Source organism: Streptopelia decaocto, assembly GCF_964273445.1.
Source record: "Streptopelia decaocto genome assembly, chromosome: 7".
NCBI classification, from domain to species: Eukaryota; Metazoa; Chordata; class Aves; order Columbiformes; family Columbidae; genus Streptopelia; species Streptopelia decaocto.
The window spans coordinates 15,427,416-15,448,228 of record NC_138661.1 but is presented as its reverse complement, the minus strand read 5'-3'; the positions used below and the strand labels follow the sequence as shown (position 1 = coordinate 15,448,228).

Below are 20,813 nucleotides of genomic sequence, written 5' to 3'. Positions count from 1 at the left end.
AATCTACATTTTTTCTTCTTCATTTAAGTAAATCCTTTCAAAAATATTGCAAATTCTTTCCACTATCAATCAGCTTAATCACTTCAGCCAATTATGCTCTTAAATCAATATAGTTCTAGATGATTAGGAGTATTACCATATTGAACTGCAGATTTAAACTGACTAAAGCTGTCTTTACTGAAAGTGTTGATGAGCTGGCTGGCCACAGATAGTCCAACACCATAAGAAAGGTTTTCAAATGTTTCTACAGGAGATGGAGCTGTGGGTTCCCACAACAATAAATCATTGCTGATCCTAGGAAGAAATACATTATCAGTATACAAAATATACGAATATATTTCCACTTAATATAAGATCAGTCAAATAATATTTCAGATTTCAAGTAAGATTTCAGATTTCATAAACAAGGAAGAGAAAAAAGTTCAAGAGCACAAGAAAGAATAACGTGTTCATGAGTAAAAGCAATAAATAATAAAAGTAACTTTCTTCTGTAATTATGGTATGCACATATCAAAGACTAACATTTGACAGAGGTGCAAAAGCCTCTATTAGTAGGTGTGTAGCAGCTCAGTAGGTTGGAGAGGAGAGTGACAAAACCCTATTTTGATCACATCGACTTCCAAGCAAAATTGCAGGAAACATCAGTTCTTCTGATTTCAAGTGAGTCTGTGTTTCTCAGGGTAAGGATATATGTGACACTCAGTACAGAAGTACGTCAACAGAATATTCAATGTAAGGTTCAGCTTTGTCACTTTGGAAGCGTAAAATGCTTTGGAAGTAACGTAACGCGTATCAGAGGCTATAATAGATCAACATCTCTCTTTAAGTAGCTAACACATAGCATAAGACCTGTGTTTTATTTGATTTAATCTAGTTGCATTTATTTATTTTTCAGACAGAAAATTAATGCAAATAAATGCTGAACACCTATCTGCAAGTTGGGTTCACTTTCTCTACGTTTTCATAAGCCTTTGTAAGACTTGTGGACTCCTAATTTTAGAAGGTGAATCGCTGAATAAAAAGGAAAAAAAAAACTGAATGCAAGAGTGATGTATTTATAAAGGAGAATTCAGAAAGATTAAAGCAAAATGAAACATTGCAGACAGAGATCCGAACAAAGCATTCACTAGAAGCAAGAGACTACTAAACTTTACACATTGTTCACAAAATCTGTCAAACATTTTTTAGCAGTTAGATATATCTGATCAGTGCCATAGCAGCTAACAGTGGCGTCTCTGATGTTAACTTAAAAGAACATTTATAGAGCATTTGATATTCTTAGAAAACTATACAAATTAATCCTTGCTATAACTGCTCATTGAATTGCTTTTATCAACAGCAGATACAGAACTAAAAGCACAGGTCATGATAACCAAGCAAAGCAATTATCATACTTGCCTATTGTAAAGTTTTTCATAAAAGCTTTTGTTTGGTAATGTTAAGTGAATGTTTGGTAACATGAGTTCCAGTACATAATGAGAATTGCTAATTGTTTTATCCTGAAACGCAGTCATTTCAATTATATCTCCTGGCATCACCATCTGAAAGAAAAAACAAACAAAGAAAAAAAAACCCTTTCAAGTAAAAAAAAAAAAACTGCAAGCCAGAAGATGCATGTAAAGTAGTGAACATATATGCAATTTGTTTATCATAAGCACAAAGTAACAACAAAATTTTTTAGTACCTCTTCATTTTCAAACATGACCCTACGAGAAGAAAAAGGAGAAGGCTCTGGTCTTCTAATATCACAGACATCCTTCAAAGAATGAGACCCTCCTTCTTCTTCCTCTTGAAAGTTATTATCACCTTCTTCCTCCTCAGCTGCTATCCTTTCCAGAATAGAGTGCACAGCCAGAGGGTTTATTTTCAACACAATCCTGACATTAGAGAATTATGCAGAATAAGGCATTAGAGATGCTTAGAATGTTTGTATTAATGCAGAGTCACAATTCCTGTAGCTCTAGATAGCCATGAAATACACATAGATTAAACAGCTCAAAGACCAGAGATTTTTTAATCAGACAAAGCAATACCATTAAGAAAAACAACAAACTTATAGGCACAAAGGCACGTGGAAAAAGAACCATCAGGCAAAAAGTAACATTAGAGTCGGCTTTTTTCAACTCTCTCAGGTGACCATTAGGCGACCTAAGAAAAACCTAGTGCTTTCCCAAAATAACGCTTGTATCATCAGACCATCAACAGCTACAAAAAAATGCTCTGCTACATGACATAGTGTATTACACGTACACACTGTTATAGGAAATATTATTTGTACCATTATAAAAGACCACCATCCTTCAAATCTCTCCACACGAAGATGCTGTGAGAAAGCCAATAAATTTTGTGGCAAAAAAATGTATGTGGCAAATTCTGCTGCAAATCTAAAACTGCCATTTTAAACATCTTATTACATCCTACAGCTGTTATGTCCTCCTGTTCAGTAACTCTGAAGTATTGTAGTGTCTTGCATGTGATAAAAACTGAAATAATTCAGCTACAGTATAACTCTCCTTATTGTTGTTATGGTTTAATACCAGCTTATATTAATTTGTTGAGGCAAAATGTAATTGTGGGTTTTGTTGGTTGGTTGGGGTTTTTTATTTGTTTTTTTGTTGTGGTTTGGGTTTTTTTTGGTATTCAATCTTGAATATAAAAGTAGGAAAAAAGGTAAAGTGACCAAAAAAGTCTCTAATCATTCACTTAACTTTCACTGAAATTTATTCAAGTCTAAACAAAAACCACTATACATTAAAATCATTAAAATCATCTTGCATTATGATCAACGGAGAAGTTTTGGGGTTTTTTTTGGTGTTTTTTTTGTTGTTGTTGTTGTTGTGTTTTTTTGTGTGTGTGTGTGTCTGTGTGTGTGTGTTTTTTTAATTAATCAGAAAAATAACAGTGCTTCATGAAAGTCCAAAGAACCTGCACTTACCGAGGCCAGTCAAAATTGTCTGATGATGATGTTATATCTCCATCTATGCCACCAGACACTTGAAAAAATTTTATTGGTGCTTCTGCATTATCTTCTTCAAATGAACCTGAAAAGGATTTTTTTTTTTTTTAATTAGCACAGGAATGACAACTGCTACCTTCAGGTTGCCTACTCCTCAGGTTGGAGACTTGTCAATGCCATTACTACGGCACTTATACAAATTCTGTCATCTTTTCCTCCACAAATTAAATACCAATTTTTAGAAACAAATATTATTTCAAATTATCTTCTAGCTAGCAGCAGTTAGAAAACCAAATGCTTTTGATGCATAGATATCTGCATTTACATTTATAGCATCACTACATTATGTCACAACCTTGAAAAGTACACAGAATGATAAATCAGCAGAGAAGGTTTTCTCAATGACAGTTATTTAGGACATCATCCACTTGTAGAATAGACTTGAGATTCTCAATTTGCATAGCTGTAGTATCACCCTAAAATCTACAAAACTTACCCTAACACCATGATAGAGATCCCAGAGATAAACTACACTGAAACAAACTGGTATAACAATACAACAGAAAAATAACAGAAATACTAGGTCAGATGTCAAAAACAAGAACACAAGCACTACACCTACATACATCAGCTTCTCCTCCTAGCAGTATTATTTTGACTTATGCTGATATTTAGTACAGAACACTAACCGGCAACACAGATATCTGCTCAAAAATTCAGCTGCAAAGACAATCCCTGTATTAATCCATATGAGAATGATTGTCTCAGCTACGTAATATTTAGGAAAATAGAAAATATTTAAATATAATGTTAACATTCTTACCAGTTAGCTCTTTAAAGGTAAGCTCTAATTTAACTTGTTCTGGAGTTGAGCCTCCTATAAACTCAGTTTTAAATTCCACATCTGTAAATTCAAGATGAAGAATCTCCTTCTGAAGTGATTTCTTAAACCATGGTCCTCTTTCCTGATCTGATCGTAGGTCAGGTATTGGGAAGCGAACAGAGAGATTTAATGCTGGGGCAGTGACCTGAACTGAAACTCTACAGTTTGCAGGAGTATGTGAATCATCAAGGAAAACTTCAGTAAAAGCTTTATGCTAAAAAACAAAGCAAACGGAAAAAAAAAAAAATCTAAATTAGAGAAGATGGCACTAAAAATGACTATGGGGAAAGCTTTTGACAATGAAAGTGTAAAAACGAAAAAAGATTCATTTTTCATGTATCACACAAAACAAACATATTAGGACCAATTATTATTATCCTTAGAATATTCCTCTATCATTAGTGCTATTAAGACTCTACTTAGAAGTCAAATATTTGCACAACTTGGCCATTTTTGAAAGGTTGCTATCTTATTTTTTTTTTCTTTTAAATTAGAGAGTGAGAGTACCAAACAATACTCAACTGCAGTTAGAAAATATCATGTCTCAAGGATTTTTTTTTAAATACTATTGTTGAGAATCTGGGAACTACTATCATGCATATTTGCTCCTTTCAGTAAGTCATGGCTTCCGCTACTGTCAGTGACGGGTCATTCAAAATCTCCCTGAGTGCAGCTTATTGCTGACCACCACAGAAAAGAATCAAACTGTCATAACCATATTGACAGAAATTATTGATATCTTGCATTTTTTTTAAATGAGGATTCTCTTAAATAAGTTTTGAAGACTAATTTTGCTGTAATCTATGAATGCAGCAACAAAATTACATGAAGATGTTTGTTGCTGAGTAGAAAACCAATTAATTGTACAAATCCTTCCTCTTGTATTTCAAAAAAAGCCTTCAAGTTTAACGTTTTTGTGCTACATACACTAACACTCAAAACCTACTAACAACCTGAAATAAGATAAACAATCACCAACTTCTTCTGTTGGTCCTTGAACACTAGAACACAAAGCATATGTTCCCTATACTGCCTATTATGTACCCCAAAAGCAAGTGAGGCACAGCAGAGGCTACTGGACTGATTGTGGCACCTACTGATTTCAATATAAAAGCGTAATTGTCAGCAACACTTTATATCAGCTGCTGGAGAGCATGATGGGACAAGATTAGGGATTAGAAATTAGTCAGAATTCCTGGTTTTTTTTGCCCACTTCTGCTGCTTTCAAGAAGCTGAGAACTTATGCCAGTTTTGAGGCAGCTACCATTGTCTTTATGTCTGTTATCAAGCATGCAATCACTGAATTTGAAATGAGTATCCACATCAGATGGATATTGCTCTGTATCAGAAGATAAATAAAAAAATAAATAGATAAACCGCACACAATCATGCACAAATAACCTCAACCACCAGAAATCAATCCGAATTAGCAATCTTGGTCATAGTGCCATCCTGCCTTCCTCCAGCAAAAAAAACCCAGCAAGTTTATTAATAAATTTCACTTTTAACTTACCAGATTTATGTGCTTGTTGTAAGAAGCATACATGTGAGATGCCATCATCTCCACTGTAGTTAGTTTCTGGGGTTGAAGTAAGGAATTTAGTCTGTCTACAATACTAATATCCAGCTCACAAAGCACTGGACTTAACTTTATTTGTAACTCTGCTTTCTGTGGAACAGCACTGAGTCTCCCTTGACTCCCCTGAAAAGAAAGACAAAAAGCACTAAAATCCTTAAAAACAATACAGTGAAACAAATGAAAATAACTGAGAGTTAAGGACTCGGTTTTACAAGAAAGATACCTTTCTGTTAAAATGAACAAAATTCGACAAAGGTTATTATACAGAAACTTGGTGGTTTTAATCTCCCACCTTACCTGAGGTCCTCTATTATCTGAATGCTTATAATGAAGCTGAAGGCAAGGCATAGCATGAGAATCACTTCCTTCTTCAGAACGAAATGTCAGCAGCTTTAGAATAAAATAGAGTTAAAAATATTTAATAGATTCAAGGCCATGAACAGAGTCCCCACCCACCCGCTTACTCAGTCCACTTATTTAGCCCCTTTGTTGAATGTCTCTGACTATTAAAAGAGCTAGAAAAATAATTATCACCAAATGAAACCTTTGCATTGCTCAACTCCATTGGTTAGGCTTTGGAAAACACTCTAATTCCAAAACTGTGTTAAACATATTTAAAAGATAACTAGTCAAGTTTGGCTACTTGATGCTACTCCTGTCAGGTATGACAGCTGTCTGGGTCATGATTTGAGCTTGTAATTAAAATATGAGTTGCATCTTAAAACCATATTACAAAAAAAATAATGCAAAATTAAAACTATTTTAAAATCTAGGATTCTCAGTTATACAATCAACATTTCTATGGAACCCTCTGTATTTAGAGAGCAGTGTAGGGGAAAGGGACCTGGGGGTCCTGGTGGACAGCAGGATGACCATGAGCCAGCACTGTGCCCTTGTGGCCAGGAAGGCCAATGGCATCCTGGGGTGTATTAAAAGGGCTGTGGTTAGTAGGTCGAGAGAAGTTCTCCTCCCCCTCTACTCTGCCCTGGTGAGACCGCACCTGGAATATTGTGTCCCTCAGTTCAAGAAGGACACGGAACTGCTGGAGAGAGTCCAGCGCAGGGCAACAAAGATGATGAAGGGAGTGGAGCATCTCCCTTATGAGAAAAGGCTGAGGGAGCTGGTTCTCTTTAGCTTGAAGAGGAGGAGACTGAGGGGTGACCTCATTATTGTTTATAAATATATATAGGGTGAGTGTCACGAGGAGGGAGCCAGGCTCTTCTCGATGACAGCCAACAGTAGGACAAGGGGTAATGGATACAAACTGGAACACAAGAGGTTCCACTTAAATTTGAGAAGAAACTTCTTCTCAGTAAGGGTAACAGAACACTGAACAGGCTGCCCAGGAGGGTTGTGGAGTCTCCTACTCTGGAGACATTCAAAACCCACCTGGATGCATTCCTGTGTAACCTCATCTAAGTGTTCCTGCTCCAGCAGGGGGATTGGACTAGATGATCTTTTGAGGTCCCTTTCAATCCCTAACATTCTGTGATTCTGTGATTTTTAACATACCTCTGTATAGTGAGGCTGAATGGAATGAGAGTCAGTAGAAAAAAGGCATTCCAGGAACTCCATATTCCCAATGGATAAATCGGTACTAAAACTTCGAGAGGCAGTCCTTTGTCTCTGTTCATAAGATACTTTGATGCCAGTACCTATAAATCTGAATTATGAAAAAGATGAATTATGAAAATTAGCATAAACCAATAAAAATTATGAAAAGTCAAGATTTAAACATGTAAAAAGGACCACTACAATCCTTTAAAAAAAAAAATTAAAACCACCATAACTTCTTCAAAAATAAGAAAAAATTCTAACAGATTTTAGCTGTAGCAAAAAGACAATGGAGCTCACTTGTGTTACATGTTCAGCAACGATCAGTGTAGAGAAATTTGCAAAGAACACTGTAGACATCTAGCCTGAAGTGCAATTCACATAAAGCTGGGAATCCAACATCCTTATACAGACAATGAAAAAGTCAAATGCCTCAGGAAGTCTAAATTACATGGATAAGGTCAGAAAATATATATGCATTCTTAAATATTTTACTTCATACATGGTGCTGGGACAATAAAAACTTGTGGGAAAAAAAAAAAGACTGTTGACTAACTTTATAGTTTCACCCACACTTTTTATCCCTACTGATACAGTATTTTGCACTAAGTAAAAACCTAAGCTCCTTCAAGCAGGAATTCCCGTATTGGAATAAATGGTCCTATAAAATACAGCTATTTCCCAAGAAATAATTTACTTAATGATTCTTATATCTCTTAAGTCTCTGCGGTAGAAACTATACCTAGTTCAATTTATCTATTGTTGAAAAGAGCTAGGTTGATTTTCATGTTTACACACTTCTATTCTTTTTTATTAAAAAAATAAACAGTCTTGGACAACAGATGTAAAAATTCAAGGTTATTTTGAAATTTAAAAATAAGTTTAATGCAATTGAAATATTAAGCGACAACTCCCATAGAGATAAACTTACTTTATTCAAATTTACTTAAAATCTATTTTTGTTAATTATATTTATTAATAAGCAAAGTTATACCTAAGGTGATCATGAGAACAAGCTTCTGCAAATACTTCTCGGAAGGACAGAAAATCTTCTGTTGAAAACTTAACTGGCTCAATCTTTTCTATTCGGGCAAAGAAATCCCGAGCCATTGGTGTCAATGGGTTAAGGTTCAGTGAACTTTCAGGTGGGGGTAAAGGGTCAATATGAAGTACAGACACTGAGAAAGTTCCAACTGCCAGTCTAAAAAGAAGCTCAGGTCTGGATTCATCCACAGAAACAGATCTGGATGGAATAGCTGAAATACAAAATTAAATTTATATAATTTTTCAGCAATAACACATGTATAAAATCATCTTACTTTTGAGTTTCATTTCTTTTTACCAAGTTGTTGAATAACAATTAATTTCCAGAATTATCTAGGGATCAGAAGGCAAAACAACATTTTCACTTACATGTCCTTCTTAAGGAAGTCTGGTGAACCATGTTGGCTGTAAGCGAAGAACCTCTTGGAGGTTGTAGCTCTTGTTTGTTACGATCAAGAAAATCACCCCAAGTTGGTTGAAGCTAAAACAAAAATATATATGATCTTAATATGACAAATAGATGATAGACATTAGATCAAACATAAATTATAAGGTAAAACAACAAAAAGAAAATACACGCATAAGCAAGCAACAGCATGCCATTTCATGGCACATTGGTGCTCAACTAAACAATGTAGATACGCTTTACTTTTTCATTGTCATTGCCTGTGTAGTCCTTATTAAAAGAAAACACAGATGATAAACATGCAATTAATTAAAAAAAATAAATCATGAAGTGTCCTACATAGGCTTCAAGGCATTTGAAACAAATACATTCCATTCCCTGTCTTGGTAGCCAAACAGATGAGAAGCTTTCCAATACAATTTCCACAGCAGAAAAGGAATACTATAATACATTTTAATTGTTCCGGAATTTTGCAATCATTCTTGATATTGTAAAGAATATTTATGCAACGGTTTCAGATAAAAGTGTTAATTTCAAAAAGATTTTATATGTAGTTAATACTATACCACTGTAGTGCTCAGTGGAGATCCTGCTGGTGTAGTTGTGTAGGTACTGGTTAAAGACAAGTCCAGATCCATAGTTGGAGGGTCTCCGAGAGGTGGAAGGGAAGAAAGACTGTGAGACATGTCCATTTCAGCCATTGAGAAGAAAACTTCTTCTTCTAATAAGAACCATAGATAGAAAAGAGTTATTTTCTAATGAAAAAAAGAGTTTACTTTTACCAGAAAAGTATTTCTAAGTTCAGAAATCCAACTGCTCCACAGAATAACTAGCTAAATACATTATTTATATTATTTACACAAGTTCCAAGTCCTCTTGATACTGAGACTAGTAGCATCTATGGCCAGAGATAATTAAAAAAAGGCAATAAACTAATAACTACTAAAACAGTTAAATGTTCTAATTTCATATTCAAGTTGGTATAATTTATAGAAATTCGTACACTCTCCTTTTGACAAACTAAAGTTTATATTTTCACATTAAAAATAATCAGAAAAAAAATTATACAAATAAAAATAACAGGGCAATGCACTTATGATTCTGTATTTAATTTCCTCAACTATGCATTTAAAAAGATGCTATGCTGCACATGTATTTGCTGTGTTGCACAATAACACACACATTACTGAACAGTTGTAATTAAATACTGAATCAAGTCTAGCCTGATACCTAAACTAGGTGTTGATTTTTTTATTCAACAGTATAATTAATAGCAAACAATTATTCTATGTCAAAGTTCTTTTGATACTTAAATTCATAAGATTAAAAAAACCAGTCAATTTATATATTCTTTACAACAGGTTATTTGCTATGCTGCATCATCTTTTATACTTGCCACGACTAGAAGGCGTTCTGGCACTCTCTGTCTCATAGAAGCTTTGTTCAGATGATGCTCCTGCAGATAAAGACTCTTTTCTTAAATAACGTTTCAGCTCCATCTGAATTCGATACTCATCTTCCTGTTTCATTGGCCGGTTCTTCCTATCTTTATTTGACAATTCTATCCTGCTTAGGCTCTCTGAATTCAAAAAGGAAGACAAAAAGCATACTGTAATTTCCTTACCAGTATCCCCCAAAAAATTCAAAAATTAATCAGAAAATTAACCAACTGTTGTTGTTGTGTTTGTATGCATCTGTGTGTATATATATATATATATATACATACACACACACACACACACATATACACACACGCACACACACATCTGTTGTATATCAGATGCATATATACAAGCATTTTGTTGTTTTGGAGATTTTCCTTGTCCAAAACAAATTAGTCTCTCTCTAGCATTCATTAATTTCAAGTCCGAAGAAAATATTTTAAGGTCATAGATGCAAATTATGGTCACATAAAAATCGGCATATATTTCTCTTCCCAGTCAGCTTTAGGGACGAAGGACAAAATTTCTTAAAGGTTTTACTATTAAGGAATTATTAAAATTTCAGGTTTGAAGATGATACATATGAGAAACTATATATAATGCTTTTCCAGTTCTCCAAAAACAATGAACAAGTCCAGTGCAACAAATATACCAGTTTCATTAGAAGAATATTAAGTAGCTACCAAGAACTTGACACATGTTTTCAAAAAGAAGATTAACTATCTATCCTAATAGTAAGTGTTGTTACATTAGGTAGACGCAGGGGGGTAACAAACCAAAACACCCTCATCCTGCTACTGCAGTAGTCTAAACACTGCTGTTAATTACTTCCCAAATATGAACAAATGAACTCAGTTATTGTCTGTTCTATATTTTCTGTGCCTGTCACTAAAGCATAGGATAGAGAAGGAACCAGATTGCTAAGCCCCTCTCATGAAACAGAAGCTACAAGAAACAAAATTGTTCCGGCCTCCTGATTTCCTCCACCTCCTATTTCCCCGTCTCTTGTCCAAATATATAGTCACTTCTCAAGCCTTATTTATTACCTAGATTTTCATTAGCAGCATATAGAATTTGCAATTGAATCCAACAAATTGATCATAGCCCTACTCAGAGCAGCTACAAAATATTTTGCTAAGATCAGATAAAAATTAATTATAATCTACCACCACAAATATTTTTTTTTTCATTGAGGAAACCCATTTATCTTGCAAAGTTTATTTTTCATCCACCATAATTCATATGTAACATTTACAGAATGTTCACTTGCCTGGTCCAGCAATAGCTGCTACCATGTCTAATAGAAGATGCACCTGCCTTGGCGACAGAAATAGATGTACAGAGTCTATTTGTCCATCTACATCCAACTAAAACAAAGAAAGAAAAAAACATTTCAGGAACACGTAAGGGATTTTTCTTATTAGACATAAGTACTGGTTTTGAATGTAGAGACCCCACAACAAAAGGGGATTCTGCCCTGTTGAGAATCTCACCATTCCTTTTATGCAGTAGAAAAAAAAAATTCCTACATAACTATCAATTTAAAGACCAGGAAAGCATGACTAACCTTAGCTCCAGGAAGCACTTCATTTTGCTTTAATGTTAGGCTCAACTCCATTCTACCTATCAGCTTACTGATCTGTACAGGGTCAGAAGGAGTAATTTCTGGCAAGTTTCTTGTTAATTGCGGATGTGGCTCATAAGTGATTTTTGGATTCCAGCTAGGTGAAAGCTTTGGTTCAGTTGCCTTAAAAGTTACAGAGAAAAGAGTAAGAATGTATCCCATTTCTTATGAAAAAAAGAAAAACTAAACACCCAAGCATTTCAAATAAGCTTATCATACAAATGATCACTTTACACAAATGTAAATTGCATAATGACATTAAAAACATGTATTGATAACTGTGAAAGAAACAAGGCTATGTGAAACATCAGGCCTTAGCAAAAACATGGAGCACGTTTCCACAGAATAATGAATTGCAGAGGACTTCTACACATTGCATTTGCAACCAGATTCCATTACAATACATACTATATTTTTTAAGTCCTAAAGTCTCCATTTCCTTCCATTGCCTCAGAATCAACAGGAAGCGATTACGAAATTTGTCAAGCACAGATTCAAGCAAAAATTCAACTTCTATATCCTTCAGGATGAACCTAATATAAGAGTGTAACAATATAATTTATCCTTCATCAATTTACATTCCTATACAATCTATTTAATTTTACCAGCTGTGTAGCTGAACACACTGGGGAGGACTTTGCTGATGCAGGAAACTCATCCCAGAAGAAAGAGACACCTGAGAGTTGCAGTAACTTGTGAGCAAAAGCTGTGGGCTGATGCACATTAATTCCAGAGCACTCATCTGCAGTTTCATCACAGTACATAGTTCTGGGAGACAAAAGCAAAGAAATAAAGATGGTAGGTGCATGCAAATTGTTACCTTTATTGTGCCATTTAGCCTTTAAGTTTGCACATGCTCTCCCTCTTCAGACTATTTACAATGCCATTTATTGTCCTGAAAGGAGAAACCACCCCTCTCTGGGAATGGGTGGAAATCTTAAATTTTCTACAGGGCATCAGAAGACAATTCCAACATGCTTCCAGTGTGATTACACCATTGTGTACACCATTCTAGTACTTACATCTGATCTGACCACAAAATGAAGGAGTCTCCCAACACTTCTATACATATGTTTTTGTAAGGACATACACAATCCTTGCTTTAAAGTATTTTTTTAAATCAGCCATCTAATAATTTTATAGTGTAAAAACACTACTTGAAAATAACATTCTGTGTCAAAATGAAAGTTGAAAATTGAGAGACCAAGCTCCAAACATGTAAAATTTCTGTGAAATTAAACTTCTTGCGTTATAATACTGAGAAACAGCATAAACAGAAAACTTTTAAAGATGCAAGTCTCCACATAACAGACTTTACAGTGGAAAAATACATCTACCTTTCCATGAAGAAAATGTATTAAACACCAGAACAACATGGTACTTTACAATTTGTTTCAACCTTGCTTTGAAAGTGCAGAAAAAAAGAGGTTTGCTCTGGGAACATACTTTCATAAGAAAAATAATTAGTTTCGCTGACATTTCTCCCAAACTGAACATAATCTGAAGCTTATAAATGTTTGTTTAAAATCAAATACATTTCATTAGCATTTATCAGTAAGAATCTGTTTTATTTGGTAATGATTTCCATACTTTGCAAGAAAATACGATTACACCATCCCATTGGTTGAAAGTACTTTAAGAATAGGTACAGTATTCAAGTTCAAACTAATTACAGAATACATGTGGGTTCTTCTGAAAGCTCACAGAGGACATAAATCTCCCAGTTAAATTTTCTTCAGGACCGTATCTTTATTTCTAAAAATATTTGCAGTGTTTTCAATATACAAGAGGAATTTTTAAGACATTAAATTGCTTTTGAGTAAGAGATGGCCTGATCTGCCAATAATATCCATTGATTGCTGAACATCTGAGAAATGGTATTCATCAATTCTGGAAGCGGGCATTACCAAACCTTCAGAAAATCTAGAACTCTTCTGATTTGATAGGTAAATAACTTTAACTTAAACACATTAAGCAGGAGTAGAAAAAATGTTCGCTAGCATTATAAAAGAGGTGGTCTTAACAGGGATAATCAAAAGCTAGTGTCTAACTGCATACTAAGGATATGTGTATATGGCTAAAATATATTGTACAGGAAATGGCAAAAACTGCCTAAAAACCAAACCAAAACAGAATTAAAAAAAAACCCTTTACCTTTCAATTCGGATTTCAAGTGCAGTTCCACTTTTAGAGTTTTCCGGTACATGTTCTATTCGCAAAACAGTATCTAAAAAGGTAACTTTCACTCTTCTTAAAACTTAAATGAGAAAACAAAAATATAACATGAAAGCACTTAAGTTATTCAACAATGATTTTTATAAGCATTTTAAAGTAATCTTTCATTTTGTTTAAGTTCACAATATATATTTCATGGAAATACATTGTCAGCTGAGCTAAATAGTGTAACAAGACTTCAATGTAAACTATTAAATGTCTACTGTGTACAACCATACCATGCAATGGACCTTTCATGCATAGATATTTAAGCAAGTGACAACTCAGTTGTTCTGTGGCTTAGTGCGGATGATCTTCAAACAAAGTACTTGTTTCACCGTGCACTACGTCTGAACTCCTAAACACGGCTGGAGCACCACACTGCTTTGGCTGGATACCTCTGTTTCCAGATCTGATTTTAAATGTTTTCCTTAGCTCAGACATTTCAACGCTAAGCTCTCCACTCACAACAGTCATAAGATCTTAATTACTTTCACTTAAAAAAAAAAAAAGCCACCACCACAAAACAGAGTTTCTAAAATAATTCTAACAACATGATTTGATTATTGAAATATATATGTCATAGTAGGTCAGCTTTGTGTAAAAATTTGTGGAAAAACATTCTCTGCTTCTCCATCAACAGCATCACCACTGACAACCATCTAAGCTTGTGAGACTTGCACCTCCAAAACTAAAGCATCTCACCAGTCATTCAAGCACAGACTTAGCTGGATCTCTTCTAGTGTGAATAAAAAACAACTTGGCCATGAAGAAGGGTTCACTGTCTCCACTGAAGAAATTATACAGGCTTTTTTCCCCTTTTGAAAACAGGATCAATTGTCCTGCCTTCCTATTTAAATCTTACAGGTAATGGTAACAAGTGAAAAATGGTGAGACAAGTTACACAATTTGTGTTACAAGTTACTGCCATTTTGTAAAGCAGAAACAACATAAACTCATATAATCTCAGATCTTGATTCAGACCACAATAATTCCTACCTGTTTCAATAGTTTCTGCAAATTTCTCAAGTCCTTCAAAAGGCTGGGACCCTTCTCCTTGTTCATCTGTCAATTTTTGGCTAAGACACTCCTTTGCAAGCTGCATGCTACTGGTCATAAAACTTGACCAATACATAGGCTCAGATCCAGATGCTGAGGAACAAGAGAAGTTTTAATAAATTTGACTGTCAACATTTTGAAACAAAGAATACAAAACAAAACAATACACTTGGCACATCCAGAAAAAGAGTTTCAACAGCTCAGGACGAAGTCACACTTAAAACCAAATTTAGTTGCAATCTCTCTTTATGCACTTTACTACTTCAACATTACTTTGGTCTATTTAGATTGTGTTGCTAAGATTCTGGTACTTGAAAACCCAACACAAACAAGATGAAAGCAGGACTTAGTGTAACCAATTTCCAGGTTTAAGTTAATAATTTCTCAACAAATTTTTTTATATTGGTATGACTTTGCAAGCATAATCCACAAAACTAGATCAATGAAATAACTCTTTTTTGATAATTACTTTGAGGTTTCCTATTCCACTTGGCACATATCCTAGATGGAGAAAGACTAAGCAAGGTTTAAGATGTTATCTTAGCACATTAGAACACGTTTTAATAAGTAGAATGTAATAAAATTGGAGATCACAGCATGTATTAAGCTGAACAATTGTTTTAGCAGCCAGATTAACTTAAGTGCCAGTGCACTCTTATCAGCTAATACCAAGCCCACTGTGAGCAAATACTATAAAACTAGATTAGAAAAGTTAATCAACTTCAAATATAACACTCTAGTACAGACAAACAAAAGTAAACCTAGCACAAATACAAACATGTTGAACAGGCAAACATTCCAGTTCAGTATTCAGGTCTGTAAACATCTATGTGCTTATAAAAGTGTGACAAAACCAACATCATTATTTTTTTCTACTGCATTATAAGGCACTAAATTGACGCAAGTGAATAACTAAAGCTTTCCTCTAATTCTATCATTCTTTCAAAGCAATAATCTTGCATCAGAAAGTAAGATAGCTCAAAATTTAGCTCCGGTTAAACAAATAACAACCAAATGCAGAGTACATATAACAAAGTTGCTTAAGGTAACATGGAAAATAGAGTTTATGCATTTTTTCTCTTCTTTATGGTGCACTTAAGGAAATATTTTCTTCTCTGTTCTCTACACTATAAAAGGAAAAAACCTAAAATCTTCAAGACATTCATTCAATGTTTTCCAAACACTAAAACCGCACTAAATATCCCATACCCACTATAACAACACATCACACACTATAATAACCCATCTTAACAGACTTCATGGAGATTTGATAGTTAAGTGAAAATTAATCACCAGGACATTCTAAACTAGATCAGCTAGATCCATATGGATACCAAAAAGCTAGAAGAGCTCAGACAATCCTCTGAGCATTATAATCAAAAGTGTTAAGTATTTAGAGTAGTTAAAATCATTACTTCAGACTGTGATAGCAATTGAAACATATTAACTGTTCTCCAGATGTGCACGATACACCTTCTACCCTAAAGTTGCCAAAGCAAGCCAGAACCTCACTGAAACCTGCCCCACAGTCTTGACTTAACAGCAAAGGTCCACGGCTCCTAATGCTGTCCAACAGCACTTGGCAAACGACACCCAAAACCTCAGCAAACAGTTTAGAAGAAGAGATATGGCAGTAGGAACATTATAAACATTTTAATTTCACAGATCAACAAACAACTGAGAAATACTGTATGTAAGTCAAACGACACTTTAAATAAGGTTAAGAACTGACTAAAGCAAGTGTAGCCTTTTGCCTCTGTAAAGAGTCTCCTTTATGAAAATTTAAAAAAAACAAGCCTACCAAGCCTTGGTCTTGGCCTGAAGACCATCTCTAATCCTTTCACTTCTAACGCACAGTTATCCTGTAGCAATGACCCCCATGGAACAGATAAAGAAATTGACTGGATAAATCCATCTGTGACTTCCAGAGGTGCATCTGCGGACTCCAGGATCTCATTAAGACACTAGGAAAGGAAAAAGAACAAATAAATAAATCACCATCATAATTTTGAGCATAAAAAGTAAAAGAGAAGAGGCTACCAGAAAGGGAATTATACTCAGAAAGACAGTAAACTGGCCATTTTCAAGAACTTTGATTCCATCATACTTCGTTTGACATTAATTACTTCACTTTCAGCATAATACAGATTTCTCTGTGGTAGCTATATAACCTGTGTTTTTACACTATACCAAAAAATTCTGCTATCTTATAAATACTACAGTACTTACACAAGTTCATCTATGCATTTTCTGGCAATACTTGAAGAAAGCTGAAAACATGCTGCCAGTAGAACCACAAAAAAGTACCTGATTTCTGTGGCAAGAGTATTTCGCTAGTCTGTAATTTCAGTGTAAAGTTCATTTTACCTTTCCATGTGACACCAAAACAACAGAACCAAATAATTATCTCATGCTAGACACCATACTTGCCACTTCTAAATCACATTTTAATGTGTTCAACATTTAACACTAATTTAAAAATATAAATATCAACGCTCAGCCAGATCATATTCTACAGAAACTATTTCATTAATCCAGTCCTTTATAGTGACATTAGAAACAAAACTACAGTCAAATTGCCTTCAATATCATGCAGAGTAAGTGAAATTGATGAGAAAAATGGAACACTAGCTGTGAAGAAGTAACTTAGGATTTTTTATTTTCCACAATCCTCAGAAAAGACTCACTTGTTGCACTACATAGCTTTCATTACATCCATACAGAGCCCAAAAACCCCATTTTCAAAGGAAATATATTCTTCATATTTATGTGAAAAGAACTATAAAACCCTGTTTGTACCCTGATTCAGACAATTAATTAAAACCGAAATTATTGAACAAGAACTATATCTAGGCTGCTCTAATAAAACAACAATCTAAATCACACACCAACTTCAGTGAGTATAACTTTTTATTATATACAAGACCTCACTAAATACTGTGGTTGTAATATTAAGGTATAATGTTCATATGGCAAAGACTGTGGTTTTGATCTTCCTGTGAATAGAGACACTTCATTTTACCTCAGAAAATGAATAAACTCAACATCAAAAGTTTCTAAAAAATAAGGATTTAGAAGTTGCTTCCCATTTTCAATTATAATTACATTGTTCTAATTCTGTAGCATAATTAAAGCACAAACAAAAAAGTCTCCAGAAAGTGATGGTTTTCATTCTTATGTCTCTAGCTGTAATTTTCCCATCATGTTAACTTGTTGCTCTGCTTATGCTCCTAATAGCTTTGCTTTTAGAATTTTGTTTGCTTGCATGTCGAACTTTTCTAGTTTCTGTTCCAAAGTCCACTCAAGCAGCGGAAAGAGACACCAACTCTAAAGAAACAGAACTTACAACAGTTCTATTGAGAAATTATTTAAGAATCAAATAATCAACTAAGATTCAGTGACTTTAAAACTTTATTTTGAATTAAATATAATTATAGATGTAGTAATAGTGTAAGGTAACACAAAAATAATTATTTGGCATGAAAAATATATTTGAAAATAACACAGATTAATTTAAATTACTTGAACCATTACAAAATAATTTGCTGTATCAGGAAGCAAGCTAGTTACTGAAGGCTGTTGTGAATAAATCTGATCTTGGATGTCTTTTTCCTACCAACATACATGTCAATAAAAATTAGTGTATTTTTGTACCTTCCTCATTACTTCAAAATAGAAATTTACTATCTAAAATTTTAAAAATCACATATTCTTATAGCTAAATTACTTCATTAAAAAGCCTCTTGTTCCTCTAAAATAGCAACTAGAACATTTCAAGCAAAATTTTAAAACAGAAGCACAGTCATCACATCAGGACTTGTTTCCACATTTTTGACCGAAAGTCTCCAGCTGGAATCAGAGTAATTCTAGTAGCAAAGGTACTATTTGACGTACATTAAAATTCAACCACAAGCATCATGAGTTACATTTTGATTTTCCTAAACAGTCCAGGTCCCAAGAGGCAAAGGGGTTACACTAATAGTTCCAGGTATTCCTATGTATCTCTATAAACTATAAACATGTACAATATTGGCTAAAATATCTACAGTGTTAAGATGAGCAGACATATCCAAAAAAAAGCATAAGATAATATGGAAAACTACAGCCATCCTGGTGATTCATAGAGAATAAGCTTAGAATGACTGAAGGGGGAGGGAAAAAAAAGCTGTAGTACTTCCGCGACATCTGTTTTTGCAATCTGTCATACATGAGAAAGTCACGTGCAGAGAACCTCAAACATGTCATTGTTTACAAGTCAAAAAGAAAAATGCTGATCTACAAATGCAGAAGATAACCTAAGCGTTATTGTATATACATTTAATCACTGTGTATATGTAATTAACTGTTCATTTAGTACTGGTCCATAACTGCTGTTGTTTCCAAGTATTTACATTATAAATACTGACTAGCGGAGACTGCTGTGATACCCACTAGAGGGCATAATAATTCAATTAAAGCGAGACAGTCTCACTGCCTGCCACCAAAAACAAGCTGCAGACACAGGCAGGAAAGAAAACAAGTAAGTGAACAACAAAAAGCCCCACACTAAAACAGTGGCAATATCGAGCATTTCTGCAAACACCTGTCTCCTGCCACTTTCAAACATATTTTCACACAAACAACTGTAAAAGCATTATTTGAAAACATCACATCTTCAAAAATACTTTAAAATATACCCAGCAGAACATAATGCAATAAGCCTGTGTACCTAGTTCATCATCTCTGCTACCCTAGAAGTGAAAAGCTGACGCACAGCAGCACTTAAGGCTCCTCATGACAGTCACTTGACTGGCAGGTAGAATTCAGTAACATTGCTAATTAACCCAGGAAACTCTACTTAATATTACGAACATGACACAGACCTTTGGATTACCACAGTAGGCTGAAGTACGTACACTGAAAAAAGCTTCAGTCGGTTCAAGGCATGACAGCCCACCTGCTAAGCAAACTCCAGCTAAAAACAGCTTCCCATTAGCCAATAAGGACTTTCACCATTGCAAGACTAAGGGACAATATTTAGAGATCTACATGGACTAAGCTCATCTCCAGCAGTAGTCAGCAAACATGTTCCTCTAACCACAGCATCAATTTGTAGTAGTTTGGGCTACAATAGCGCCTTTTCCCTGAAATGTCAGCAGCTACTGCCTTCTTTTTGTTTCCTTTCTTGTAATTACAAATAACGAAACCAAAGTGTGGCTAGAAAAACATATCCTTAATAAATGCCCAGATGATTTATTTTTTTTTAGTGCACGCATATCAGAGAATGAAATGGATGAAACACTAATTATGGCTGTAACTTCTTTACAGGTGCTAGGTACTGAACACAAAGTGGGTGGCAGCCGGGGGCAGGGAATCAGCTGGTCCCTCAGGAGCCGAGGGGGTGAAGTGCCGGCATCTCTTACCCATTTATCCAGAGGGACCTGCGTCAAGGAGCCGGTGCCCTGGTAGAGATCCAGGCTGAGCTGTTCCAGGCTGAGCTTTTCCTGCAGGAAGTGGCCCAGGTACCTTTGCAGCAGGTACCTGCAGGCCCTCTTCTTGATGGACTCCGAGAAGGGCCACGGCATGGTGGCTGCGCGCCGGGGGCCGGGCGGCGGGCCGGGGCCGGGCGGCGGGCCGGGGCTGGCCGCTCCGGCGGGCGAAGACGGGGAGCTGAGCGGGAGCCGCCGGGCCCAGCCTCGCCCCGCAGCGCGGGCTAGCGCAGGGTCTTCCCGCCACCCCTCACAGCGCCAGCGGGGCGGCGCTGCCTGCCGTTAGGGCGAAGAGGCGCTGACAGGTAGCTCCATCCTCACTCGGACAGCGTCGCCGCCATCTTCTCGGCGGGCCGTGAGCGCGGACGGGGCCGCCGCGGGTGCGCTTCGGCACGGCGCGCGGAGCGGGCGAAGGGGCGGGCGGGCCAGCCGGTGAATGCCCCCGCGTCAGCTCTCCGCCGCCGGCGAGGGCGGCGGGCCGATCCGGGGTGTTTGTCTCCTTCCTCCCCGCGTACCCCCCCTGCCGAACGCCGTCACCGGTACCGTGACGTCCGCGCGGAAGTGGCGTCGCTAAACGGAGGAGG

General features: G+C 35.8%; 1 protein-coding gene across 3 annotated transcripts in view; it reads right to left on the bottom strand.

Moving 5' to 3' along the window:
• ATG2B (autophagy related 2B) overlaps positions 1-20,774 on the bottom strand; it is a 42,455-nt gene extending 21,681 nt beyond the window's left edge. For 2 of the 3 annotated variants that reach the window (XM_082057643.1, XM_082057644.1), the window contains exons 1-19: positions 20,164-20,774; positions 16,563-16,725; positions 14,702-14,854; positions 13,643-13,745; positions 12,094-12,256; positions 11,432-11,611; positions 11,131-11,231; positions 9,819-9,997; positions 8,989-9,143; positions 8,386-8,497; positions 7,967-8,228; positions 6,931-7,081; positions 5,716-5,808; positions 5,353-5,541; positions 3,780-4,053; positions 2,936-3,041; positions 1,685-1,877; positions 1,399-1,541; positions 137-294 (exon numbers count right to left, since the gene is read on the bottom strand). In XM_082057643.1, the coding sequence (XP_081913769.1) occupies positions 137-294; positions 1,399-1,541; positions 1,685-1,877; positions 2,936-3,041; positions 3,780-4,053; positions 5,353-5,541; positions 5,716-5,808; positions 6,931-7,081; positions 7,967-8,228; positions 8,386-8,497; positions 8,989-9,143; positions 9,819-9,997; positions 11,131-11,231; positions 11,432-11,611; positions 12,094-12,256; positions 13,643-13,745; positions 14,702-14,854; positions 16,563-16,725; positions 20,164-20,325 (3,040 nt within the window). In that variant the 5' untranslated portion in view covers positions 20,326-20,774. Of the gene's footprint in view, positions 1-136; positions 295-1,398; positions 1,542-1,684; positions 1,878-2,935; positions 3,042-3,779; positions 4,054-5,352; positions 5,542-5,715; positions 5,809-6,930; positions 7,082-7,966; positions 8,229-8,385; positions 8,498-8,988; positions 9,144-9,818; positions 9,998-11,130; positions 11,232-11,431; positions 11,612-11,896; positions 12,056-12,093; positions 12,257-13,642; positions 13,746-14,701; positions 14,855-16,562; positions 16,726-20,163 lie in introns of those variants that run through there. The other variant, XM_082057645.1, reaches the window with a different exon arrangement.
• Between the last annotated feature and the right edge of the window lie 39 nt (positions 20,775-20,813).